Below are 27119 nucleotides of genomic sequence, written 5' to 3'. Positions count from 1 at the left end.
ATCGAAATTTAAAACTTTTGTTTTGTGAAAGACTCTGTTAAGTGGATGAAAAGACAAGCCAAAGACTGGGAGAAAATATTTGCAAACCACATATTCAACAAAGGACTAGTAGGTAGAATATACAACTCTCGAAATTCAACAGTAAAAAAGCAAATCATCACATGGGGTGCAGTGGCTCATGCCTGTAATCCCAGCACCTTGGGAGGCCGAGGCAGGTGGATTGCTTGAGCTCAGGAGTTTGTGACCAGCCTGGGCGGCATGGTGAAACCCTGTCTCTACAAAAAAATCCAAAAAATTAGCTAGGCGTGGTGGTGCACGCCTGTAGACCCAGCTACTGAGGAGGCTGAGCAGGGAGGATCACTTAAGCCCCGAGGCAGAGGTTGCAGTGAGCTGAGATCACACCACTGCACTCCAGCCTCAGTAACAAAAAAAGATGGCTTTTTATTGTGAAAATTCATTTGTGTTGTTGTTGTTGGCCAAAGCTCCCCTAGAGGTTTCTGGTGTTGAAAAACAGTTTGCTATGATGAATCAAGTGCTGGGAGCTTTATGGGCTGTGGTTTGAAGCAAAGCAGGTGAGGTCAAGTTTGAAAGACGCAGAGGGGGGTCAGGAGGTTGAGGCCCAGGCTAGCTTGGCCATGGGCCTGGGGCTGGTTAGCTCAGGCTGATCACAGACACCGCAATGACCATCAGGGAAATTTTCAGACATCCAGAGGCAGCCTCCTTTTAGGGTCCCTGGGCAAGGCTGAGGCCCAGGTGTCTCCGGGGCAGGGGCATGCGTTCCATGGGTGGGTGTTGGGATCCTTAGTCCCTCACCGCTTTAGGCCCATTCCTCTGAGACACCTGGACAGTAGCTGGATGTGGAGGTATTTTCATTTCTCAGGATTTTGGCTGTTCAGGTGGCCTATTGTTTTGTTTTGTATATATGGTCTAAAGCAGTGGTTCTCACACATTCGTGTGCATCAGAATCACCTAGCCTGTTAAAACACACATTTCTGCTGGAAACCCCCAGAAATTCTGATTTCATAGGTCTGAGTAGGGCAGGGAATTTGCATTTCTAACAAGTTTCAAGGTGATGGGAAGCTTCTGGTCCAGGGACTATACTTTGAGAAGCCCTGGTGTAAAAAGGTACAGACGTGAAAACCAGAGGGGGGACAGCTCCTCCCCAGAGGAGGCACTGGGCAACTTCTCTTGTCCCTGCCTGGCACAGCTGAGGCCTGTGACTGGGGATTCCGACAGATCAGTGAGTCAACCACTGCACAGGCCCGAAGGGCAGAGGTGAGGGGGTTGGGGGCTGGGTGGGGGCAGCAATGAAGGGGAATGAAGTTTGGGCTTGAGGGCAAAGTCTCAGGGGGACCTAGAATGGGAGAACTGGATGTTTTGAGGGTGGAGAGGAGACCAGGGAAGACAGAGGTGCTGGTGCGGCTACTTGAGGAGGGGTAGCAGAGGAGGTCACTGTGGGGCTCGGAGAGCTGGGCTGTGAGGGCCCAGAGAGTCATGATGGGGTTAGGGGAGCAATGGGTGTGTATGTGATTCCTGAAGAAGTGAAGGAATTGAGATATGGGGGCTGGGAGCTGATGTGGAGTATGGGTGTGTATGTGATTCCTGAAGAAGTGAAGGGGTTGAGATGTGGGGGCTGGGAGCTGATGTGGAGTTCAGCTTTCAGGGGCTGAGAGGCGATGTGGGCTTTGGGGCCCAGGGAGGGGCGGTGGGAATGAGCCGGGGGTACCGGGGGCGGCCTGAAGCGGGTGCGGGGGTGCCAGGGCGCCAGGGCGCCAGGGCAGAATCGCGTGTCCCGCGGCTCGGAGGAATACGGCGGGGGCCGGCCGCCAGGGCGGGGCAGGGGGCGGGGCGCAGCGGCGAGACCTGGCGGAGGAGGGAGCGGAGCGGAGTCCCAGCCGGAGCCCCAGCCCGAGCCCGATCCCTAGTCCTGCGGCCGCGCCTCCCTCGCCGTCCCCGCCTGGAGCCCGGCGCCGCCGCCGCCCTGCCGCCCCCGCCAGCCGCGCCGTGACGCGGGCATGAGCCTGCTCCGCGGCGCCGCTGAGCAGGCGCTCCTGGCCCGGGCCTTGGCGCCCAGGTAAATTGGGGGGCGTGAGGCAGGGAGGGGGACATAGGCCGCCCAGAGCCTGCGAGAGTCTCGGCGACTCCCACCCCTGAGGACCCTCAGTCACTTCCTGAACCTGAGGACGCTCCGTCCCATGGGACCTTCCTACTCTCGGGTGGGGGGCTTAGAGACCCGCCCCCCAAAAGCCAGTGCCTGGGCCCTGAAACTCCCTGCGCTCTCTCCACCCGCAGCTTTCCTCTCCGGGGGAGCCCAGGTCGCGAGCTGACCTCACCCGCACCCACACAAACCTCATCCGAGCAACTCAGGCCCTGCGCTCCCGGGCCTGCCAGCTGGAAGGGGCATAACCCAGCCCCTGGCAGCTCCCAACCTTCTCTCTGCCTTCCTGCTCCTCCCCGGCCTCCTGTTCGCTCAACTCCTCCAAATTCCAAGAGATGATTTTCTGTACCCCAGCTGGCCCCCACTGCCGACCCCCTCCTGCCTATGGGGTTTCTCCCCACAGCCGAAACTCATGGCCAGCTGCCTCCTGTCCTTGAACCTTTCTCCATTGGCCCCCAAGGTCCTGTCCACCTTCTCCCCCAGGGCCCGCAAGGCCCTAGATCCAGTTACATGCTTTCTATTACTGAAAAGGGGCATGAGCCGAGGCTGGGCACCTGGGTGATGTGGCAGAGCAGGGGCTCTGTGCAGCCTGCCTGCCCCAAGCCATGGGGACACGTCAGTTGCTGGGGCGCTTCCGCTTGGATGGAGGGTGTGGGTTGGAGGGGTCTGATGGCCAGGGCAGCGAGGGGCCTGGCAGTATCTCTAGGAGACTCCGCTTGGGCAGTGTGAGGTGGGCTTGCTTAGGACAGGTTCTTTCCTGGACCCTTTCAGAGGGATGTGGCGCTGGTACAGGCTCTTCCTGCCCCCGCCCCCAACTCTGATCCCAGGAGCTGTGCCTCCTCTCCCCAGTTGCTTGCCTTGCTGTGCTGGTACTGGTTACTCCCAGCATTTCCCTCCTGGGCAGGGCAGCAGGGCTGGGCATGACCTCACCCCACAACCCTGGCCAAGGTGGGGCCGCCCAACTAGGCCTGGCCTCGATGTCAGCAGCATGCTCTTCCCTGAGGCAGCTCTGAACCAAACTGCGGGTCTTGGGCGCAGCTGGTTCTCCAGTAACAACAGCCTGCTGGCCATGCCAGTCAGCGCTGAGACCCAGGAGCTGGGAGCCCACTGTGGCTCACGCACCTCTGGAAGCTGAGCCAGGTCCAGCCAGATGGAGGCTGGTGGTGGTGGAAGAAAGGATGGGGAGGACAAGTCCTGGAGAGAATTACGCGTTCAGCCTCCAAATATTGAGCATCTCCTCCCCACCGGGCACCATTCTGGGAGCTGGGATAGAGCTGTTAACTAGACAGACGAGGCCCAGCCACCAGGGAGCTGACATTCCAGATGTCTCTCTGTGGCCAGAAACAAATGGACAGATGTAAGAACAAGAAAATCCCATGGTGGTGTGCGATGAAGACAGCCGCACCTGATGTTGTGAGAGAGGCTGACTAGTGGGGGTCCTTTGGTGAGGGTAGTCAGGGAAGGCCTCCTGGAGGAGGTGGATGAAGCAATGGAATGAACCATGAGCATGTGAGGGAACAATGTTGTGGGTGGGAAACAGCTAGTGCAGTGGTCCCTCGAGGGAGGGGTTTTGGCATGTTGAGGGGTGGGCAGGGGACCCAGGAGAACCAGAGTGGTACGGGGCCACAGCATTACTCTCCTGGCTTAAGGGTCTGGGGGACCATGGCTTTTCAGATGTCCCCTCCTTCTGCCATCCCTGTCTGCCTAGGTGGGTATTTGGTCTGTCTTTGCCATCCGCCTTGCTGGGACTCACCATGTTTCGGCCGGTGGCCCCTATGGGGATCTGTTGGGAGCACTCCCAGCCGGCCTCTGATAACAATCTGGGGGTGGGGTGGGGGCAGAGCAGCAGGTGATGGGAAATGGCTCTGGTGCTGGAGAGAATCCCACAGATCCAATCTTCGCCGTTGGGTGGAGACAGCCAGACGACACTGAGATGGTGTCCAGGTAGGGCTGTTCCTGCAGCCCTGATAAGATCCGATCTGTCAGGGGTGGGGAGGCCCAGCTAGGCAGGCAGCCGCTCGCTCAGTCATTGGTTGCCAGCCTCAGCGTGTTTGTTCTGGAGCCAAAGCCTCCAGGCAGAATCCATGTGCAAGAGGGAGTGCTCAGCATGGCTGCCCTGTGGGGCAGGTGGGCAGTGAGGGCCCTGGGAGTCTCCCTACTCCCCGCCACCCCAGGACACCTGCCCTTCCTGGGGAGAGGAGCATTTTGGAGCTGGCTCTCCCTGCGTGGAAACCTGTGGTGGCCTGGCACCAGGCAGGTACTGTCCCTGGGTAAGCAGCAGTATTGGTACCAGGCTGGGAGGTGGGATGCGGGGGGCCCTTGCTCCCCTCCTCCCTCACTGGAACCCTGAGAGGGACTGCTGGACACCCTGCTTAGCTGGGAGCTCGGAGCTCACAGTGCTGGGGAAGGACCCAAGACCTCAGGTCCCCTCAAAGTAGCAAGCATTCTTCCTGCTGCAGGCCTGTTGGGGACAAGGGCCTGAGGGACAAACAGGGCAGGGGCTACTTCAACCCAATTCCTGGCCTGCCTAGCCTCAGCTGCCCTCTAATTTTTGTATTTTTTTAATTGATTTTTTTGAAATTTTTTAGAAACAGTCTCACTTTATCACCCAGGCTGGAGTGCAGTGGCTTGATCATAGCTCACTGCTACCTGGAATTCCTGAGCTCAAGTGATCCTCCCACCTCAGCCTCCCCAGTAGCTGTGACTACAGGCACGTGCCACATGCCCAGCTTATTTTTTCATTTTTTGTAGAGACGGCGTCTCTCTATGTTGCCGGATCTGGTCTTGAACTCCTGGCCCCAAGTGATCCTCCCACTTTGGCCTCCCAAAGTGTTGGGATTACAGGTGTGAGCCACTGTGCCTGGTCTGCTCTCCACTTCTTGCTGTCCTATTGGGCCTTCACAGGCTCAGCTTGGGGGCCGCCTCGCTTGCTTAACACAGTGCATTCCTTCTGGAGGATGGTGGGTTGGTTCTGGGCCCCCCTCACCACTTGACCCCACTGCCTGTCAAATTTGTGGGTCCACCTATTGGCCCTGACCTTTCCCTCCTTCCCTTCCCAACCCCTCTTTGCCACACCATTTTGGGTCCTAGGTTAGGTCTTGCTCTTGCAAACATCATTAGGGACTAAGTGTGGCCAGGGGTCCCTGTGACTCAGGGCTGGAGTGAGCTGGCAGGACTTTGGCACCCAGCCTTCCCCGTGAAGGTCACTCTTCCCGCTGGGGACCTGGGGTATGGGACGGGGTGGGGCCTATGGACAGACGCAGCAGGAGCACTCCTGCGAGCTTGGGGCCACAGTCCCTGGTGGGGCAACACTGGGAAGGAGCAGGCTGGCTTCTGGTGGTTTCACCGCCCTGTCTGGGCAGCAACTCTTGAAGAAAACTATATATATATACATACACACAGCCCTTGGAGTTTTCAAGGCAGAAGCTCTGGCCAGGCGCGGTTGCTCACACCTGTAATCTCAGCACTCAGGGAGGCCAAGCCTTGTGGATCACTTGACCCCAGGAGTTCAAGACCAGCCTGGGCAACATGGTGAAAACCCATCTCTAGGGGCCGGGCGCAGTGGCTCACGCCTGTAATCCCACAACGTTGGAAGGCCGAGGCGGGTGGATCACAAGGTCAGGAGATCGAGACCATCCTGGCTAACACAGTGAAACCCCGTCTTTATTAAAAATATGAAACAATTAGCCAGGTATGGTGGCGGGCTCCTGTAGTCCCAGCTACTCGGGAGGCTGAGGAAGGACAATGGCGTGAACCCGGGAGGCGGAGCTTGCAATGAGCCGAGATTGGGTCACTGCACTCCAGCCTGGGCAATAGAGTGAGACTCCATCTCAAAAAAAAAAAAAAACAAACAAACAAAAACAAAAGCCCCATCTCTACAAACAAGTTTTTAAAAATTAGCTGGGCATGGTGGTATGTACCTGCGGTCCCAGCTATTCAGGAGGCTGAGGTGGGTGGATCACTTGAGCCTAGGTGGTTGAGGCTGCCGTAAGCCGTGATGGCAACCCTGCACTCCAGCCTGGGTGACAAAGCAGGACCCTGTCTCAAAAGAAGAAAAAGAAGGCCAGGCGCGGTGGCTCACGCCTGTAATCCCAGCACTTTGGGAGGCCGAGGTGGGCGGATCATGAGGTCAGGAGATCGAGACCATCCTGGCTAACACGGTGAAACCCCGTCTCTACTAAAAATACCGAAAATTAGCCGAGCATGGTGGTGGGAGCCTGTAGTCCCAGCTACTCGGGAAGCTGAGGCAGGAGAATGGCGTGAACCCAGGAGGCAGAGGTTGCAGTGAGCCGAGATCGTGCCACTGCACTCCAGCCTGGGCGACACAGGGAGACTCCGTCTCAAAAAAAAAAAAAAAGAAAAAGAAAAAGGGTAGAAGCTCTGTGTCCCAAGTGGGCAAGCAGGTGCCTCATGAATTCATTTCTTCATTTAAAGTAGGTAGATTTATTCTCATTTTTTTCCAGTGGGGAAATTAAGGCACAGGGTCTTAAGCTGCTTGCCCAGGACCACACAGCCAGCTGGATTCACACTCCGGGCTGTGCTATGTCTGAGCTATGTTGGATGAACTTGGGGGTCCAGTGGCTTCCTGTAGGCGTGTTCTGACTGGGGGCTTCCACACTGTAGACCCACAGCCAGTGGTCAGCCTGCTAATCATCTTGGAGGGGAACTGCTGAGCTGGTCCTTGCTCTGGGGAGAAGGCAGCCCCAGAGGCAGGCGGTGAAGACAGAGCTGAGAAAATTGACCCATCTCTGGCTGCCAGAGCCCAGGTGTGGCAGAGCTGTTGGGGATCAGTTGCCAGTGAGGGGACCCCAGACCAGACCTTATAGGAGGAAAGTAGACCGCCTGACTGTGGGAGGGTCTTGGACCCCAGGGAGCTGGGATAGAGGCAGTGAATGGGCAGGAGTGGAATTGAGGGGCTATCAGGGTGCAAGTGGGATAGGGGCGCATTACCCTCTCTGCCCCTCCCTTGTTTGCGTGTGCCCGCTGGGGTAGTCCCATCTGTTCCTTGTTAGGCACTCAACAGACAGGCCTCCAGGACATTAATTAATGCCAAGCTGCTGGCACAACCAGCAGCATGCCTGTCCCAGGGCCCCGTTCTGGCAGCACAGATACCCAGCTGACCCCAGAAATGCTGCTCCGTTCCCACCCGGTGATCCTGAAGACACAGGGGCCACATTGCTGGCATAACCTTGCCCCCGAGGCTGGATGGCAGGGAAGCTTAGGTGGTGGCAGGCAGCCAGAGACAGCAGCAGGATGTTCCCCCCACAGACTGGTCTCCATCACCACCCTGGACCTTCTCCTTCATCCCTGGCTCTGCCCCAGGCCTGCTGTGTGACCTTAGTCATGTAGCTTACCCTCTCTGGGCAACTTTTCTTTCTCCATCTATAAAATGAAGGGGTTAGACTGGGTCATCACTGAGCCTCCCTCTGAGTCTGAGTCTTTGTTGTCTGTAGATCTGCCTGATTTGGGGTGGCTCTGCTGGTACCCCCATTTCCTGCTCCATATTTACCTCCCCTTGGTATCCCACATTGTCTCCTGCATGTCTTGTTGCCCCAGGCCCTGACTGGTACTCCTATAATTAACTCCTGCCCATGCTCAGGACATGGAGGGCCTGCTTGGCTTGGCCAGACCCAGTGGCCTGTTGGGGCCTGGGCCCCACCCTCACGGACTGGCCGGCGTTCCCAACCCCAGGGCCAGGGCAAGGCGTCTGCTCCCACAGTGGCTACCTCCAGCCGGCCCAGCACATTCCTCAGGCTTATCTGGAGGCCCGCCCCACTGGACTCTGCCCTCCCACCCAGGAAGCAGCACCCAGAGCTGCGTGCGGAAGAGTTGCAGGGCCTGGGAACAGGCCCTGTGTGAGCTTGAGGTAGTGATTCTTAGCCTGGGGCTGGAGAGAAACAGGTAGAGGACCGGGTGGGGCAGGAGGGCAGAGGGGTTTGTGGGGGCTGCTGAGCTGACCAGGCAAATTGTCTTTAACATTGCAGAGCATGGGGTTCACTCAGACACCCAGGGGTCATCTCCTGGGACCCTCCTCCTCCATCTCTGGGAAGCGCTTCCCTGCTACCCCTGGGAGCTCTTGTACCCAGGAAGGGGCTTTTGCTCTTCGCAAGTTGCCCTAAATTTGCACCAGAGTTATCACAGTTGATGGGGCCACGATCCCAAAATGCTGAGGGACAGCAGCTCCCTGCCACTTCCCTTCCTGGGTCCCCACCTCCACAGTAGGAGCCAGAGCCAGTCCTCCCAGGAAGGGGTTAACTGCCAGCCCCAGCCGTGAGGGAGGGGACTGGGCTGGACCATTTTCCTCACTGCCGCCTCCACCTCGGTTTTCCTGAATGGTTCTGTCGTCCTGGGGTGGGGAGGGAAGGGAAGGAAGAAGGGCGGGAGGAAGGAGGGAGGGAGGAGGGAGGGAGGAGGAGTGTGGGAAGAGGAAGGAAAAAAGAGAGCGAGACAGCGAGAGGAAGAGAAAGATGTCAGTGTCTCTAATCTCCCTGTCATTTTTATTTCCAGCAGTCGCGGGGCGAAGGAGCTGCTAGAACAATGCTGAGGCGGGTGAGGTGAGGAGCAGCCCCTCGCGGCAGCCCTGACAGAGTGTCTGGAACAGGTGATTGGAGGAGCCGGAGACCCAGGCACCTGGGCATCCTTCCCCTCGCCTCTGCCAGGCCCCGCGCCCCTAAAAGGTGGGAAAACCATGGCGACCAATTTCAGTGACATCGTCAAGCAAGGCTACGTGAAGATGAAGAGCAGGAAGCTCGGGGTGAGTGACCCTGAGCTGTGGAGGGGCCCTGCCAAGGGATGGGGGCCCGAGGACTCGGTCCCAGGCTTGGAGGCATGGCGCGTGGGGCACGCGGCTGCCCTCTGGCTGCCGGGCATCGTGCATCTGTGGTCTCGGGGCTCCTCGCCAGCGTGCTGCCTGGCATGTGCCTGGGCTGGGTTCTGCCTGCTGCAGCCCCTGCCCCAGAGGGCTGGCTGGCATCCCAACAGCTGGGCCAGCGGTGGTGGTGGTGGCAGCAATGGTGGCCACCGATGGGCAGGCGGCTCCCCTGCTATTGTTGAAGTTGTCACCACAGTAGCAGCAGAAGCGGCTGGCAAGGCCGGGCTGTGTCTGAGCTGAGAAGCAGCGTCTCACTTCTCCTGACCTCCTCTCCCTTCCGTTTGCCCCCCACCCCCCGGCCTCCCCTCACCTCTCCTGGCCTCTTTTCTTTTAGGTCATCCTCTCCCCTTGCTTCTGACTGCTTTCTGTGTGCAGATATTTAGTAAATTTTTGGTTGTCGAGTTTAATGTTAAAGAAGTGTTTGAAAAGGGGAGTGGTTGGCTGGGGGAGACAGGGTGGTGTGAGGCACTGAAGCTGATATTTATGTGGTTTCCAAATGAGAACTTTGGGCAGAATGGTCCAGTGCTCTGGGACAGGCTGCTTCCCTCCAAGTTGTTGGTGGGTGACTCTGTGCTTGCTTGGTGCTTGGCCCTGAACTGGGGGCTTGGAGGGGCACAGAGAAGAGGTCTTACTGGGCATGCATCCTGTCCTACCCCCTGTAGACCCCCAACTGGTGAAGACCCCCTAGAAGACAGGAGCAGAGGGGATCAACTTCATGATCTCGGCGAGGCTGTCTGAGAGCTGCCTCTATTCCTCTGCCAGGCCCCCCTGCCAAAGACAGGTCTGGCAGTTGCCCCTTCCCCTGTAGGAAGGACAGCCCTGGTGACTGAGGTCACCCAAGTCTTGTGTTTGACCCAGGACTCCTGTCCCTTTCTCCCTTCTCTCTCCCATTGCCTTGAAGAGGGCGGGTCGGCTCAGGCTGCTCAAGGATCCCTGGCTCAGCCTGAGTGGGGTGGGGGGCATGCGGAGTGGGAGAGGGATCTGCCACCCGGCTTCCCTACCTGGGTACCAGACAGAGCAGGGCTGGCCTTGGAGAAGGTGGTTCTGGCCCCACTTCCCCTCCTGTGCCTCCCTGCCCTGGGGCTCAACCTAGTTGAGACTGGGCCCTGGCAGCCATCGGCTACTTTGCTCTTCCTCTGAAAGGGGGATCAGCCCACTGACTTGGAGCACAGAACAAAGAGAGAAGCTGAGGCTGAGGTAGGGAGGCCAAGGAAGCAGAGGCTTTGCTTCTAACATCACTTCTCATTCCTATGGCCCCAGACTTAGCAGGTCCCCAGGGGCCAGCTGGGCTGAGGCCTTGCCCAGGGCAGAGCGTGCCAGGAAGGCACCAGCCACAAGGGCAGCCACTTGGGCTCACTATCAAACCTGTTCCAGAGGGAGACTGAGTGGCTGACAGGTGGGCACAGCCCGGATGGGGAGGTGGGGCATAGCCAGGCCCTATCCATGCAGGGAATTCTCTTCCCTCTGAAGCCAGGAGCCTCACTTCCCCTGGTGTGAGAGGCTGCTTTCCCTCCCCAGCAGCCATTCTCATCTCAGCCCACAGAGGTGAGGGGGGAGGGGCTGAAAGAGATCAGGAGCCGGCTCTCCTACCTGCCAGGGCCTTTCTCCCGTGGCAGAGCTGTGGCAGTGTTTCTGAAGCACTGATCAAAGCCCTGTGCGAAGTGGGAAGGAGGGCTCTTGAGCGCGTGGCTCCCTGGGGCTGTGAATGTGTATCCTGTAACCAGGCAACCGGCATGCTCAGGCCCCCAGGCCTTCTGCCCCTGATGCTGCGGGCTGCATGGAGCCCACCCTGGCAGGGTGTATCTGGGTTGGCAGCATCCATCCATTCATCCATCCATTCATTCACGGTTCCTTCATATGGTCATTCACTTGTTTAGCATGGCTGTTAATGAGGCTACCAGGATATGAGTGAGGATTCTGTGGATAAAATTCAGTGTCTGTCTTAAAGGAGGGCTGCAGCTGAGAGCTGAGGGCTGCTGTGGTTTAGGTGGGTAGAACAGGGGCCAAGCCAGGGTCAGGGGTGCAGGAGCAGACATGCCTCCTAGGGTCCCAGATAGGAGCCAGAAATGGCCTGGCTCTGAGTGGTATCTTGAAATGGGGGCTGCCTAGGGCCACTGCACCCTGGGACCCTGCCTGCCAAGGACCTAGTGTACGCATGGCACAGTAGGGCCGAGGAGGGGTGGGGCCTAGAGGTCCCATGGCCTCCTCTGCTGTGCTCTCGGCCACCACTCAGTCTCCCTACTGTTTCCAGTAAGAGGAACACCAGAGATGCCTGGGGAACAGGCTCTGTCGGGCTTTTGGAGTGCCCGCTGGAAGGAGTAGGTAAACCCCAGCCACAGACTTTGGGCAGAAAAAAGTCTAGGCAGGAGGGAGGGGTCATGCAAGGGCAGCTCTGGCTGGTGGCTGGGGCCAACCCCCTCTCCACCACCCATGAATGATAGGCCAGTCTGTCCCTTCAATCCTAGAGTGGTCACTCCCCTCCCCTCCCCACCCCCTTGGGGGAGTCCCTGAAGCTACAGAGAATGTAGGTGGTTTAAGGTACAGGGGCCTCAGCAGTGGCCAGGGCCAGGAGGGAAGGCACCATGCTGTGGGAGGAGCCTCAGATTCCTAGCTCCGCCCCTTTACCACAAACAGCTTTGGGTTCCCAGCTGGAACAGGGCCCCTTACACTTCAGGGTTGGTAAGAGAATGAAAAGAGAGGGTGAGTGAAAGCCCCAGGAGACAAGAGTGGGGGTTACCTTTGTAAAGACCCTCACCTGACTCAGAGAACTAGGGGCACAGGGATGTACAGGTGGGCAGGGGGCAAGGGTCTAATCCCTATCCCCAGGAGAGCCCTCTGTTGTGGCTGGCACTGCCCGAGCCCTGGCCAGATCCTGCAGTGGGCTGTGAGGGTCTGCCCTGGATCTAGACAGCCTGCTGCAAATACCAGCATCACCATTCCTTAGTGTTTTGATGCCTCCCTTTCCCCATCTATAAAATGGGGATGATAACAGAACTGATCTCAGGAGTGGCCCTGAGACTGTGCACAGTGCTAATAACAGGTGTGAGCAGGAAGCACTCAGGAACGTTGGCCACTCACACTAAACTCAGCGGTGCACACAGTATATGGCAGGTCAGGAGAGCACCCTTTGTGGAACAGCGTTTTGGAGCCAGCCAAGAAGTCAATGACTTTTCAATTTGGGGAGGAGGCTTCTCTCCCAGGGAGGTGACACTGCTGGTGACTCCCACCCCCGGTGTCCCCAGGCTGGGGCTCCAGGGAAGGCTGTGCGGCACCATCCCCTGTGGCAGGCAGGGGTGGCTGCAGGGCCATGCTGGTGGGCTGGGAGTGGTCCAGGGAGGCCTGAGCCCTGTCATCTCGCTCCACAGATCTACCGGAGGTGCTGGCTGGTGTTCCGGAAATCCTCCAGCAAGGGGCCCCAGCGGCTGGAGAAGTATCCAGATGAGAAGTCGGTGTGCCTCCGGGGCTGCCCCAAGGTTAGGAGGCCTGGGCCCTAGCTCCCCCAAGTGGCAGGGCTGTGGGGGATGGAGAGAGAGAGAGGGAGAGAGGGAGAGAGGGAGAGAGGGGAGAGAGGGAGAGAGGGGAGAAAGGGGGAGAGAGGGAGAGGAGGAGAGAGAAGGGGGGGAGAGAGAGAGGGGGGGAGAGAGGGAGAGGAGGAGAGAGAAGGGGGGGAGAGAGGGGGGGGGAGAGAGAGAGAGAGAGAGAGAGAGAGAGAGAGAGATATGCACTGGCCTGGCTAAGTCCCTTGTGGATGTTGTCCCAGGTGACTGAGATCAGCAACGTCAAGTGTGTCACGCGGCTCCCCAAGGAGACCAAGCGGCAGGCGGTGGCCATCATATTCACTGATGACTCGGCACGTACCTTCACCTGCGACTCAGGTGAGGCGCGAGTATGGGCCTCCATCTGCCTCCCCTGGGGTGGTCTTGGTCAGAGGTCCAGCTAGGAGCGGGCAGAGCAGGGCTAACCCTGGGTGGAGATGGTGGTGTGGTGTGTGTGGGGTTGGGGGTGCTTTCAGGGAGCAGGCCCTCAGGGTTGAGGCAAGACAGGCAGGCAGAACCCACTGTCCTTATCCTCCCTGCTGTGCATGGTGGCATAAGTCAGGCTGGGCAGACGGGGTGGGCTACCGGGCTCCGGAGCCGCATGATGAAGTAGCATTTTCTTCAGAGCTAGAGGCAGAGGAGTGGTACAAGACACTATCTGTGGAGTGTCTGGGGTCCCGCCTCAACGACATCAGTCTGGGAGAACCTGACCTCCTGGCCCCAGGGGTGCAGTGTGAACAGACAGGTGAGGCCCGGCCCTGGCCCTGGGGGTGAGGAGGGGGAGGAGGAAGAGAGGAAGGGAGGGAGGAAGTCCCCATCTGGGGCAACTCTGGTCCCACTTGTCCACCCTCCCCCACTCCAGATCGCTTCAATGTCTTCCTGCTGCCCTGCCCCAACCTGGACGTGTATGGCGAGTGCAAGCTGCAGATCACCCACGAGAATATCTACCTCTGGGACATCCACAACCCCCGTGTGAAGCTCGTCTCGTGGCCCCTCTGCTCACTGCGCCGCTATGGCCGGGATGCCACACGCTTTACCTTCGAGGCTGGCCGGTAGGACCCTCTCGCCTCCCAGCCCTGTCCTACTATGGTGTGATGGTGGCTGCCATTCACTCTGTGTTGGGCACTGCTCTAGGAGCTTGGTTTACTTATTGGCATAGCAATCCCAAGGGGGAATGTAATGTTCCCATTTTACAGATGAAGAAATGAAATGGAGGCTCAGAGGAGTAACTTGCCCACAGCATGCAGGTCAAGTGAAGCTATTTACCAAAAGTCATATACTACTTTGGCTTAAGTCAAATGCAGGTTCAGGCACTTACTACTTCTGTGACTGTGGATCTGAGTCTGGGTTTCGGGGATAATAAAGTACCTAACCTCCTAGAATTATAGTGAAGACTGGGTATCCCCTCACTTGAACTCTGGAGTCAGTCTGCCTAGACTGAAATTCCATATAATCCTCTGCAGAACCTTGGTTGAGTTACTTAGCTTCTGTATGCCTCAGTTTCCTCATCTATAAAATGGTTTGGGAAAATGCATAACAATGAGGAAACCATTAATGGTACAGAGACCAGAGGGAGGTGGTAGAGAAAACTGAATGGGTTAATTCTTATAATGCATTTCAAGCACCAGCTGGTATAGAATATGCTCAGCACATTTGCACCGTGTGGTCGGACCCCCAGACCACAGCCCTACCTGTCCTCCCGGCCTGGAATGCAGCCACAACTTGCAGTTGCAGGAGAGCCTAACTAATCACATGCATGTCTGTGGTGGGTCCCCACCATCTTGCCCCTCTGTGCTGTGTCCCCAGGATGTGTGATGCTGGGGAAGGACTCTATACCTTCCAGACACAAGAGGGGGAGCAGATTTACCAGCGCGTCCACAGTGCCACCCTGGCCATCGCAGAGCAGCACAAGCGGGTCCTGCTGGAAATGGAGAAGAACGTGAGGGTGAGGCAGCGGGCATCAGTCCAGGGTACGGGGGGAGGGGGGAACGGGCGGGCAGGCAGGGCCAAGTGCCTGGGGTACACAGTGGAGGCAGGTAGGGTCTTGGGGTGGCTGCTCAGGGATACTGTAAGCCACTAATGGGAGTGACCCCTTCCTTTGCCCCACAGCTGCTGAACAAGGGCACGGAACATTACTCGTATCCCTGCACACCCACGACCATGCTGCCGCGCAGTGCCTACTGGCACCACATCACTGGTTCCCAGAACATCGCCGAAGCCTCCAGCTATGCTGGTGAGTCGCTTCCATGCCCCACACCCACCTGCCAGGAGGCTTTGTGGAGGATGAGGCCTATTGGGCAGGGGTCTTTTGACCTAGCTCTGAGTTCTGAGCCTGCTTCTGTGCCCACAGGTGAGGGGTATGGGGCAGCCCAGGCCAGCTCGGAAACAGACCTCCTCAACAGATTCATCCTGCTAAAGCCAAAGCCCAGCCAGGGGGACAGCAGTGAGGCCAAGACCCCATCCCAGTGACCACAGTGCTGGCGAGCACCGATGACTGCTGGGGGCTGCCTGCTGCGGGGCTGGCTGCAGTGTACCGTGGACAGCCTCAGGGGGCTGTCGGCCAAGAGCCTGGAGAAAGGGAGCAAGCTGCCCCCTCCTTGCCCCCAAGGATGAGGCTGGACTGAGGCAAAGGGCTGGCCACACCACCTGAGCATGTGTGAGGGGTTGGAGCTACCGTGGGACTATATACTGTTAATGATTTTAATATATATGGCTTATGACATACTCTGTATCAATGAGATCCCCTCACCCTCACCCCATCCTTCCCCACCAATACACACACATTTTTAAATCCCATGACCAGGCCACGGTCAAGGCTGTTTTTGAGTATCAGTGCAGTCGTGTCCATCCTCCATGGCACAGCCCTCCTGCTGCCAGGACCTGCTTGAACTACCAGGGCCAGAGGAGGGGGATAATCAGAGCTTAAGGCTGGCACTCTGACTGCTGGCTTTTCCCAAACACCCCAAGGGCCGGAACAGCAGGTGGCTTCTCAGTTCCTCTGGGCCTGGAGTGACACAGGAAGGATCTGCACTTCCACTGTGCTGCTTGCCAGCCTTGCAGTTGGAGTTTTAAGCAGAGGTGACATCTGGTTGACGCCTCAGGTGAAAATCTGGTTTTAAAATGTAACTTCTGCACAGGCTCCTTCCTGCTTTGTAGGCTGGGAAGATGCCCTCGGGGTAGGGGTGCTGATTACCTCAGCCATGTGGAGGAAGGCTGGAGCTTGTTCCTGCCCCAGGAATAGGCCAGGAGGGAAGGCCGCAGCAGGACTGCCGTGGGGAGCACCCCTGCTGCCCCCCTCTCACTGACCAGGGGTGGACAATGCCCAAGCAGAGGGAGCCCCCTGGCCCTGTTTGGCCACCCTCTGGCCAGCCAAAAGCACTCTGAAACCAAGACCTTCCCATTTCCTCCTCCCCACATGGTGCTGAGGCTCCCTGCTGTAATGCAATTAAAGCAATTGATTTTCTAGTGCTGGTATTTGTTGACTACCATGCAGAAGGGCTATCTTTCTATTCACGTCAAACTTTTGGTTGTGTGGGGTTTTTTGTTGTTTTGGGTTTTGTTTTTTAATACTTTAGGGTCCTGATTTGTGGGAACAGACCTTCTTGTAAATAACCACTATTTGAGTTGTGGCAGGAGGATGATAAAGCACGCGGCCCCTCCCAAAGGAGCCCTTGAGCTAGGGAGGTGGTGCAGTCAGCCTCGCTCTCAACGTGACCCGGGGAATGACCACCCAGAGGGATGAGCTAGCCTGTAGAGGGGAACTGGGGTCCAAAGGTCTTTGGGGAGGGAGGCAGAGCTGGCTGGCTCAGCTAAGTGGCACGATGACGCATGAAGGAGATTATGTTGTGCTCTTTATTGCCAAAAATAAACACTTTTAAAAAGACAACTTCTGTTAATCAATAAATATCCTTTCCTTTCTGTACTGGATCTCTGGTTTTCTCCAGGCTGCCTAATTAACTGCTTTGTGCATGTTCCTATCTGGAGACAGTGCTGAGGGGTTAGGGCCAGAGCCTTCATTAAGGAGAAATGAAATACTCCTCCTGTGTATGTGGGAGGGACCCTTGCTCCTGCGGCTGCTTCCACCCCCCCACCCCCACCCCCACCAAACTAAATGATCAGGCCATTGGAGGTGAAGGGGTTCATAACTGCTGGACAGAGAATGAAATATCATGTTTATTTGGTGGGGAGGGGACAGCCAGGGTCTAATGCTATTCCAAAAGGTGACTTCTCAAATTAGGGACACCTGGGAATTTGAAGCGCTAGCAGGCCAGCCCTGGGGCAAGGACTGGAAGGGTTTATAGGCCCCCTGAATAAAGGCTATGACACTTGATCCTAAACACCAGACATCTAAGGTACAACTGAAAATGACTCATTTTGGACAGAAAGGGTTTAGAGTAAAGAGCTGGACTAACCAGGAGAGAAGTCTAGTTGGTTCCCTACAGGTGCACTGGAAACAGTCCAGGAGGGACCTTCTGGGATCTGGGGAGCACTGCTGCCAATTATTAACAGCAGTCAGAGCCAGTAAAGACCTATCCTGCCTAAACACCACTGCATCCCTGGTAATCTATCTATGACCCACTTCTAGTTGGTACTGATGTCCTGCCAAGAAGCTCAACCAACAGTAGACTAGATTCTCAGAAACTAGAAGAGTCTGAAGAGAGACCCCCATATCCAGCTGCTGGCCTGAATCTCTGTTTTCGCTGAAGCAGGCAAGCTGCAGTTAATTTATGGTTAGCACATCACTCTGGATCTCGTGGCTTAATTGAGTTTGTAAATCACTCAGTTTCTTCTTCAATCCTGAGAGGGCTGACAGGACAATGGTTTCAGGACGCAGAGAGCCACAGGACTCCACGTTGTAATAAAACCTAGGAGGCAAGAGTCCAGTGAGCGCACTGCGAGGCAGGCTGGCCGACCCGAGCTCTGGCCATGGACAACCCTTCCTCCTTCCGGGTCTTGGCTCTGTTCCCACATGGAACTTGACCTTGGGCCAGGGCTAACTTCCTTTCATGTAAAACCTCCTACATAGGGTAGTTTCAACACACTTTGCACAACCTCAAGGAGGCTACAACTACCTCATAAGGTACCTGTGAAAATCCTAAAGTTCTGTATGTATGCATGCCCCCTGAGGAGAGAGTGGAAAACCAAGTGAGCAGTGACCAGTGACAGACCTTTCACAGTCACCCTGTGGAACTTGGGTCCAAATCTCTGCCCCTAGCGTTGACCTGAAGAATCTCTTCTTTGGGGGCTGAAAATCAGAACAGGAACCACCTGCATAACTGGAGGGTCCTCTTTGTCATAGTGACCAAAAGGGGGCTGACGACCTGCCCCTGGGATGTGCACATACCACAGGTCTAGTTTTGCAGTCAGCCCCTCCTCAGCTTATGAGAACTGCGAGGTGGGGGAGAGGGAATGCCTAACTCACGGCCTGAACCAAAACCATCCCTTCTTCCACACTTCACCTTCCCATGTCCGACCAGGCTCTTACCTTTCTGGCTTGCCGTTGGGGTCATAGGGAGCCTGCGACTCATCCTCATCCAGCTCCGAGTACTCACTCTTTGGCCTGAGGTCAAACACAGGTCAGCACAAGGTTGCCACTGCTCCTTTTGGGGCACCCAAGTTCCTAGAGAGCCTGCCACATCTCAGTCAACAACAGCCATTTCTATGCCACACCCACCCCAAATGCCTGCCATCACTCCTAAGGGGAACATACCATTCCTCAGGCTTGGGGTACACTGTGTGCCTCAGGGCATTGTCTGGATCGTATTCAAAAGCCACCCCTGCAGTAGGGTTCCACTTGGCATGCTCCTTGCCAAAGCCCTTTTTGGCATAGGCTCGAAGTCTCAGCTCCTGGCCCTTTCTCAACTTGACGATGAGGATGTCTGCAGGGAGAGGCACAAGTCAGTCAAGGGCCAGGAGAGACATGGTTCTCCAAATTCTGACTTGGAGTGCCACTGCAAGACCACACACATCTGGAAAAATGGTCTAAAGCCAATTTTCGAGGAGACCAGGCAGCACGAGAGGCTGTGTCTGGTCCCTCCTTCCCGCTGGCCCACACGGTGACAGGTCAGGAAGACTTACCATCCTGCTCCACGTAGTCATTGGGGTCATTATCTCGGTTCCGGGATGTCACCTGTAGGGAGTCCACCAGGCATTCATTAGCTGCTCACTTCCCCAGTCACCTCCTCTGGCATCCATATCCCAGCACCTCTAGACTGCAATCTGTCAACCAGGGAACGAACACCTGACGAGGTGGTGGCACAGATGCCCCCAGGACTCCAACCCCCACTTCAGGGTGTGGTGATAGCCTCAGGCAAAACACTTCCATGGCCTTTAAAAGAGTCCCTGGGTGATAGAGGGTGCGCAGCACCAACGATGCTAACGATGCCCAAGAAGAATCCAGAATTAGCACTTCTAGGGATCAGATTAAGGCAGAGGATAACAGGGAAAGCCAACATTTTCTAAGGATCAACCCCAGTCTGGCCCACTTGGAGCCAGCCAGAGAAGAGAAAAGATCCCAGGGAAAAGAGGATGCTCTCCCGCACTGACTGGAATGACCCGGGGGCTGTTGGAGATGAGGTCTCGAGACGTGACATGTCGCGTCTGGTCTTCATTGCACCGCACATCGAGGGTGAACTCCACCGAGCACTCGGGGCAGAACTCCTCACATGTGCAGTCCTAAGGCAGGAAGGGAAGCAGGAATGAGTCAAAGGGAGATGGCAACTCCTGCCTTGGCTCCTTGTCTTGGCTTCCTGCATCTAATGCCCAGTTCCTTAAGTTTCTTCACCTGTAAAAAGGGGTTCATCAGTATCCAGGTTCTTGTGGGCTGTGACAATCTGGCATACCATTCTCATGGACTGCCCAAGTTTAGAGACAACTTATACATACACTGGCACGCACATTTCCTTCCCACTCCCACCAGCTGCCAGGCCACCTCTGGGGACATACTGCTAACATCTCCCTCTGGCCCTTGAACTACTCTTCCTCAGAGAACCAAGGCTATGAGGCACAGGAGGATGCTTTCACACTCTATAGTTCAGCTTCCCAAAAACTAAGAGGACCAGCTTGGGAATGTAACCATCATTTAAAATAAAACCACCAAGGAACAGAAAAAAGTACCTTTCAAGTTCTAGACTAACCTTTTCTAAAAAATCCTTTCTATTATGGAAAATTTCATACATATACACAAATAGAGAAGCACGTAAGAAATTGCCATCCCATAACCATCAACCACCTTCCATAATTATTAACATTTTGCCATTCTTAAAACAACTGACTCATTCCCATGTTAGGGACTATTAATTGCAGTTTCACTTCAGGCAAGAAGACAGTTACTAGGATGCAATCAAGCAAGCTGTTCTCTCCCTCACACCAGTGAGGAAAACCCAACACTCTTTTGATGTTTGCATGCTGAGGAAGCAGCAGCAGCTAGAGGTCCCACCTAGGTCGTCTGCAGTCACACAAAGGTGAGGTAGGAAGGCAACCCAGACCCTTGAGACAGAATCACTTTCAGAAATATGAAATGGGGCTGGGCACAGTGGCTCATGCCTGTAATCCCAGCACTTTGGGAGGCTGAGGTAGGAGGATCGCTTGAGCCCAAGAGTTCGAGACTAGCCTGGGCAATATGGCAAGACCCTGTCTCTACAAAAAATACAAGAAAATTGTATTTTTTGGGTGTGGTGGTGCACAGCACCTGTAGTCCCAGCTACTTGGGAGGCTGAAGCAGGAGAATCATTTGAGCCCAGAGGCTGAGGTCGCAGTGAGCCAAGATCATGCCACTGCACTCTAGCCTGGGTGACAGAGCGAGACCTGTCTGAAAAAATAGAAAAATAAAGAAATATGAAATGGGAGAATCAAAATGTAATGGAAGATAAAAATATGAAAAGGTATTTAACCTAAAAAAAATATACTGAAAGGAGAGGAGTCTGTTTGAGATGAAAAGAGACTAAAGTGCTATGAGGACCAAATGAATCTTCACTGGATCAAGACTGACTCACAAACAAACAGAAAAACAATAAAGGATATTTGGGGAAAAACTAGGAAAATCTGAATATTGATATTACAGATTAATGCTAACTTTCTTAGGCACAATAAAAGTGTAGTTATGTAGGAAACTATTCTTATTAGGAAATGCATGCTGAAGTACTTGGAAGTGTTAGGATGTCTGCAACTTTCACACAGTTCAGCAAAAATAACAACTTGCATATGAAAAATAAAGCAAATGTAAAATATTAATTGGTAACTATAGGTGAAAAGTAAAGGGTATTATTTTAGTTTTTCAACTTTTCTACAGATTTTCAGAAAAAGCCAGAGAGAGAGAGAGAGACAGACCATGCCATCTTTGTGCAATAAATACTAGAAAAAATTTTAATGAAAGGAACTGCTAGGTGATAGAGCATGCGTATCTTTATGTAAGATATCGCCAAATTGCTCTTAATTGGTTGTACAACTGTCCCCACCAATATCTATTTATTAAAAAACAAAAATGTGGAGATCTGAAACAAATAGGGCAAAATGTTAAAATGTGACCACGTAGTATTAGGTGGAAGCATGAGTATTTATTACACTAGCTCCATGCTTTTCTGTGCTTGAATATTTCTTTTTTTTGAGACGGAGTCTCACTTTGTCACCCAGGCTGGAGTGCAGTGGCGCAATCTCGGCTCACTGCAAGCTCCGCCTCCCGGGTTCATGCCATTCTCCTGCCTCAGCCTCCCGAGTAGCTGGGACTACTTGGGAGCGGGACCACGCTCGGCTAATATTTTGTATTTTTAGTAGAAACAGGGTTTCACCGTGTTAGCCAGGACGGTCTCGATCTCCTGACCTCGTGATAAACCCGCCTCGGCCTCCCAAAGTGCTGGGATTACAGGTGTGAGCCACCGCATCCAGCTGAATATTTCTTTTTTAAAAATACACACATATTTATAAGATATATCAAATTAGCCATCACAAAAATGACATGGCCCTTGAGAATATTAGAAAATGGACTGATTCTGGATCACCCAAAGCCATCAAGAGGGAGTAGCCTTAAGCTGCTGTGTAATGCAGCCTAGTGAAAGGATGAAGGTAACCTACTCCTATCCCACTCTCTCCAAACTCTGAAGGCCTGTTAACATGCCATCAGGGAGCAAACACGACCAGGAGGAAGGGGGTGAGACACTAAGAGTGTGGCCATGTTTAAGCAGCATCACCTGCGAGGGAGGGGACAGCATGAATCTGCAGACACCAGGACTAGTCCCCCAGGAGCTGCTCTTGTGAGACAGCTCCCATTCCCTCTGCTCCTTGCCTACCCCAACCTACTGTTGACTCCTGTAGCATCCTAAGGCCCCTGCTACTGGGAAGAGATGCTTTGGAAGGAAGAACCTCCACTCTAAGTATAAATGGGCACTGTGGTGGAGCTGCCTAACAACACTCCCTGATGTTCTGCGTGCTAGTCAATCTGAAGCCCCATCAGAACGAAGGACCAAGGCCTGCCCAGGCTCTAGACAACATCTCCACGTTGTTGTTCCAGAACTACAACACTATTCAAGCTGGATGCCAAATGTCAGGAAAAATCCCTTTGAGAACCAAAGCCTCCCCACCAAACCTCACATTCCACCCAATCACACAACATACCCGAGAGTACTGCAGCTTGTCCACAATGTCATCACTAATTAGGGGAATTAATCCTGTAAAAAACAGAAAAGCACTTTAAAGAAAACCAAACAGCCAAGCCAAAATGATAACCCAGAAGCCTTCTGGGGGTGAGGCTGGAAGGAGGCCCCCTCCTGACACTAGGCACAATACTCTCCCTTTAACCTTCTAGTAAAAGGAGAACTCACCAAGCCTGTGAGCGATGAATTCATCATGAAGGACTGAGGAATTGGCATCAATCTGAACCCAGTCAATGGCTAAAAAATGAAAGAAGCAGACATGGAGTTTAGCCATCAAATTTACCTACAGACTTAATGCAGTGGTTCTCAAGATTTAGGAATCACCTGACACTAAACTGCAGATCGCTGGGCTGATTCCACAGCATTAGAGTGGGGCCCAGGTACTTGCATTTTAATAAGACCCACACACACCACACCTCACCCCCCTGCCCAGGTGAATTTAATACAGGAGGCTCCCTGCTTCACAGAAAACACTGACTTATAGACTATCATAGAAGTGGAAACATGTTTATTTGAGCTGAGTATTTCCATGAGAAGCACTGAAATCTGCTACCTGTGCCACCACTAAATCCAAGAACATGAACTATTTGAGCACTTCAAAGTCAGGGAAACCCTCACAGAAGCAACACAGACTTATGGGGCCATACCTCATTTTAGGATATAATGACTGGACTGCCCAACTTAGCACTTTTTAAACACTCAATCAACAAATGTTTACTGAATTCTTTGAATGCGCAAAGTATACTAAATACAGAACCCAATCCCTAGCAGCAATGAGCTGGTAGGAGGGTAAAGACTGTATTATCGATCACACACGCTTGACTTAAACACACATTTATTCATTCATAAACATTTGCATGGAACCAACTAAATCCAGGAATCAAATGGCACTGGAGCCCAACTGCCAAACGAGGGACACAGACACTAGGAACAGCAGTCGGAAGAAGACCTCCACCTGCCAGGCCTCCACCTGCTCTGTCCTGCTATGCTTCCCATTGCTTCTCCAGCCCAAGCCAACTGAGAGAACCCTGACCCCAGCTTTTCTGCCTCTTTAATCCCCCAGCCCTTCCCTCCAGCACACCCTTCCCCTCCTTGCTGTACAGGTTAAGATCCTCTGTGCCTCCTGAAAACTAAGCCTTGCCTGCTCTCTATGCTACAGGTGTGACACTCCCTCCCTTTCAACTCCTCTCTCACAAAACTCTGTTCAGACTTCCCTGAAGACACTTGTCATAGTGTGCCTTGTGTCATATTTGTGTATGTTATGTCTATACCTCAAGCTTCAGAAATTCCTTCACGCAGGTCCTGGGATGTCTTTGTATTCCTAGCATGGGTGCTCAATATTATTTGTAGAACTGAATTTGTTGGGAAAGAGGCATTTAGACTCAGAATGGCAGGGCTGCATCATGAAGTACAACTCCCTCACCTGACTCCTGATGAAACTGAGGTCCAGAGGCATTAAGTGCTTAGGCAGGGGGAGGTCCAGCACTCCAAGCTGAATTGAAGAAGTAGACTGGGGGGCGGGGGGGTGGGGTGGTGGTGGTAGCGGATAAACTACAATGTTCTCTTGCCTAATCATTTGGCCTGCTTATTTCCTTAAAAGTCTAAATATTTGATGCCACAGCTATGACTTATATTTATTTTGCCTAATCCAAACTCTCTGAGCTGACTCTCAGAAATGCTTGAAGTATTTCATACAACTATAATCAATGCATTAAGCACCTGGAGCAGAGTGGCTGGAACCAGACCAGAAATTGATCTTCCCTCCTCTAAGAGCCAAGTGCACCATAGCTATGCTTCTCCTGAACTACTGATCAAAGTCTACCTTGCTTTAGTGTTGTCTGTGGATTCATCTCTCCCCTACAACCTCACTGTGGACTCCATGAGGGCAAAAACCCTGTTCTCTACAGCTTTGCATTCCCAGAGCTTACCACCATGCCTGCCACTTACATGCTCCATAAATGCTGTTGAAGGAATAGATTAATAAAAAAGCCATCTACCAGCACTGAGCACTCACTAAACACAAAGCACTTATATGGATTACCTCACTTAATCCTTAACATTACCCTGATAAGGATCATTAGTGGCCAAATATTACAGATGAGGAAACTGCAGCACACAGAAGTTTAATAACTTGCCCAAGTTTCACAAAAGTAGTAAGTGATGCAGCCATAAGAACGAACGAAATCATGTCCTCTGCAGCAACATGGACGTGGCTGGAAGCCACTATCCTCTTTTTTATTTTCTTTTGTTTGAGAAGGAGTCTCACTCTATTGCCCAGGCTAGAGTGCAGTGGCATGATCTGGGCTCACTGCAACCTCCACCTTCTGGGTTCAATCAATTCTGCCTCAGCCTCCCCAGTAGCTGGGATTACAGGTGGGAGCCACCACACCTGGCTAATTTTTGCATTTTTAGTAGAGGCGGGGTTTCCCCATGTTGGCCAGGCTGGTCTCAAACTCCTGGCCTCAGGTGTTCCTCAGTCTTGGCCTCCCAAAGTGCTGGAATTACAGGCGCGAGCCCGGCCTGGAAGCCATTATCCTAAGAGAATTAACACAGGAACAGAAAACCAAACACCGCATGGGAGCTAAAACTGGGTACGCATGGACATAAAGATGACAATAAACACACTGGTGACTACTAGAGCTGGAAGGGAGGCAGTGGGGCTAGGGGTGAAAAACTACCTATTGCGTTCTATGCTCACTACCTGGGTGAAAGGATCATTTATACCCCAAATCTCAGCATCACGCACTATACCCAGGCAACAAACCTGCACCAATGTACCCCTTGACTCCAAAATAAAAGTTGAAAACATTTTAAAAACTTTTGTAAGAATAGTAGTGAAAACAGTATTTGAACCCAAGTCTGCACACTGCTAAACCCATGCTTCTCAGCAATGCATACACAGGACAAGGGTGGACCTAAGTGGCCCGTGGGCGCCAGGGAGGCGGCCACTGAGCCAAGGGCACAGGGTACGGTTAAGTCTCCAGCAATGCACTTTTCTCAGCATTACCACCCTCAGCCCGAACCAAGGACTGGAAGGAGCCCCAAGGAGTGTGTGGGTGGAGAGCGGGGCAGGAACCCGTGGGCGCGGGAACGAGGAAGGGGAGTCGCTTACCTATTATGGGCACCTCAGCGATGAAGACCCTCCGAATCGAATTGGCCACCCTGAAAGTTGAAAAGCCAAGGGGCGTGAAGGCGCTGCAGCCTCGACAGGCTGGGCCCGCGCCGCAGGCTCCCAAAGCTAAAGCCCTGGTGCAGGGGGTCAGCTGTGGAAGGACATCGCCCCCACCCCACCCCACTACACCCCCGCCCCCTGCCCCGGGGCCCCGGCTTGGGCCTCCCGGCGCCCCAGAGCCGCCAGCCTCTTCCCTCGGTAGCCTTACGCCAGGTCGGTGTTCTCGATGATGAACTTGACATTCTCGTCAGTGAGCTCCGTGATCCGCACGGTAGGCTGGTTAGCGTACGGCATCTCGCCCAGTGGCCACCAGCCTCCGCGTCTGCTCCGCGGCGACTACGCGGCGCCACCACCAACACCGGAAGTCAGTCAGCGAGGCCTCCGCGGCTTCCGCAAAGACGACTCACAGCGCCGCCTGCTGCTCGGAGGCCAGAACCGCCGAGCGTCTTCTGCAGCCTCCTGCTTTAAAATGTACCAGATTCAGCTATCTCGGAGGGTAGTTTGGCAAAACACACATACGTCCTTGACTCAACAGTAAAACTTCTGAGAATTCATACTGCAGAAACACTTGCAGTTGTAAACAAAGATACGAGTGCAGGGACGTTCGTGGTAGTACTGTTTGTACTGTCCATTGATAAGAGACCTGGTGAAGTATACACACATGGAATACTATGAAGCACTTAAAAAGAACTTGTACATCTATAGAAAAATAAAAGTATATTTTAATATGAATGTATATTTTAGCAAAGTATACCTGAATTATAAGTAAATACCCTTTCCCTTGCAGTCTCAAGTATGGACCATGCACTTCTGAAAACTTCAGGAAAAGATACAATGTTCTTTAACCTAATGCTTCCTCTACAGTCTGTGTAGCTGTGGTGGGTGAGTGGGAGCTCTTTGTCTCTGCATCCCCAGTGCCTGGCAGTGGGCACCATGTGGGGTGCATGCTCAACAAAGAACTACTGAAGTCCTCTAAACAGACTGGAGAGAGGTTTAAATGGGCCTCAAAAAAAGTGGCTGCTGCTCCAACAGAGAAAAGCTCTAAAATAGAACTTGGCAGGAGCTACATATAAGAGTTGGGAGAAGAGTAACCAGATAAAGAGGAGTTTGCCTTTGCAAAGAGTGACACCTCTTTCTGAAACAGAGGGTGGGCACTGATGGAACCCTGCTCCATAACCTGTGTCATCTTGGTAAATTAAGAATTATGGTTGTTTGCTGAGTGTAAGATGGATGCTATGAAGGAAAAAGGAGAATGCAATGAAAACTGGAACAGCTACTGCAAAAACTTCACAGGATGTCAAGAGATACAAGGAATTGAGAGGTGCAAAAAAGATCCAGTGGAAGACCCACAAGAGATTTGAAATTCAATTAGTTGCTGACTTCCCCCATTAATATTCAGCTGACAGGCAGAAGAGAGCAAAGCAGAAAACAGAGCTAACCAGACGTGCAAAGGGAACCCAGCCAGTGTAGAGGCTGAGAAAATTACTGGGGCTAAAGAATGTACCACTAAAATCGTCAGACAAGAGCAGCCAAGGGAGCTAATGGTCTGTGGGAAGGCTTCTGTTACCCATATTTTACTGATGGGAAGACTTGAGCCCAGAGACGCAGAGGTACTATAATTACCACTATGTATTAGGCAGTGGCAGCGCCAGAACACAGGTCTCCTGGCTGCCGTAACTTAACCTGTCTCCCTCTGGGGTCCTGGATACTATCATGATTGATAAGGAAACTAACT

General features: G+C 53.7%; 2 protein-coding genes across 25 annotated transcripts; one reads left to right on the top strand and one right to left on the bottom strand.

The window, feature by feature from the left end:
• The first annotated feature begins 1048 nt into the window (after positions 1–1048).
• On the top strand, positions 1049–16451 carry DOK4 (docking protein 4). Of its 22 annotated transcripts, none has more exons than XM_055364334.2 (9): positions 1049–1275; positions 8669–8912; positions 12395–12502; positions 12790–12904; positions 13191–13310; positions 13428–13617; positions 14372–14510; positions 14675–14798; positions 14916–16451. In XM_055364334.2, exons 2-9 carry the CDS (start codon positions 8847–8849, stop codon positions 15032–15034), a joined length of 981 nt encoding a protein of 326 aa, XP_055220309.1. In that variant the 5' UTR covers positions 1049–1275; positions 8669–8846; the 3' UTR covers positions 15035–16451. The 22 variants fall into 22 exon arrangements, with proteins under 22 accessions (XP_055220309.1, XP_055220308.1, XP_055220305.1 ...); XM_055364333.2 differs by having other exon boundaries at positions 8666–8912; XM_019012028.4 differs by lacking the exon at positions 1049–1275 and adding an exon at positions 1835–2074 and having other exon boundaries at positions 8666–8912.
• Positions 16400–27116, bottom strand: POLR2C (RNA polymerase II subunit C). Of its 3 annotated transcripts, none has more exons than XM_004057705.4 (9): positions 25593–27116; positions 25325–25374; positions 22381–22449; positions 22175–22227; positions 19112–19240; positions 18644–18695; positions 18276–18444; positions 18051–18125; positions 16400–17430 (listed from the first exon to the last, which is right to left on the bottom strand). In XM_004057705.4, exons 1-9 carry the CDS (start codon positions 25676–25678, stop codon positions 17286–17288), a joined length of 828 nt encoding a protein of 275 aa, XP_004057753.1. In that variant the 5' UTR covers positions 25679–27116; the 3' UTR covers positions 16400–17285. The 3 variants fall into 3 exon arrangements, with proteins under 3 accessions (XP_004057753.1, XP_055220317.1, XP_055220318.1); XM_055364342.2 differs by lacking the exon at positions 19112–19240 and adding an exon at positions 19293–19349 and having other exon boundaries at positions 25593–26096; XM_055364343.2 differs by lacking the exon at positions 19112–19240 and having other exon boundaries at positions 25593–26088.
• Between the last annotated feature and the right edge of the window lie 3 nt (positions 27117–27119).

This window comes from Gorilla gorilla, chromosome 18, assembly GCF_029281585.2.
Source record: "Gorilla gorilla gorilla isolate KB3781 chromosome 18, NHGRI_mGorGor1-v2.1_pri, whole genome shotgun sequence".
In the NCBI taxonomy this organism is placed as follows: domain Eukaryota; kingdom Metazoa; phylum Chordata; class Mammalia; order Primates; family Hominidae; genus Gorilla; species Gorilla gorilla.
This window is presented reverse-complemented; position numbering and strand designations above follow the sequence as displayed.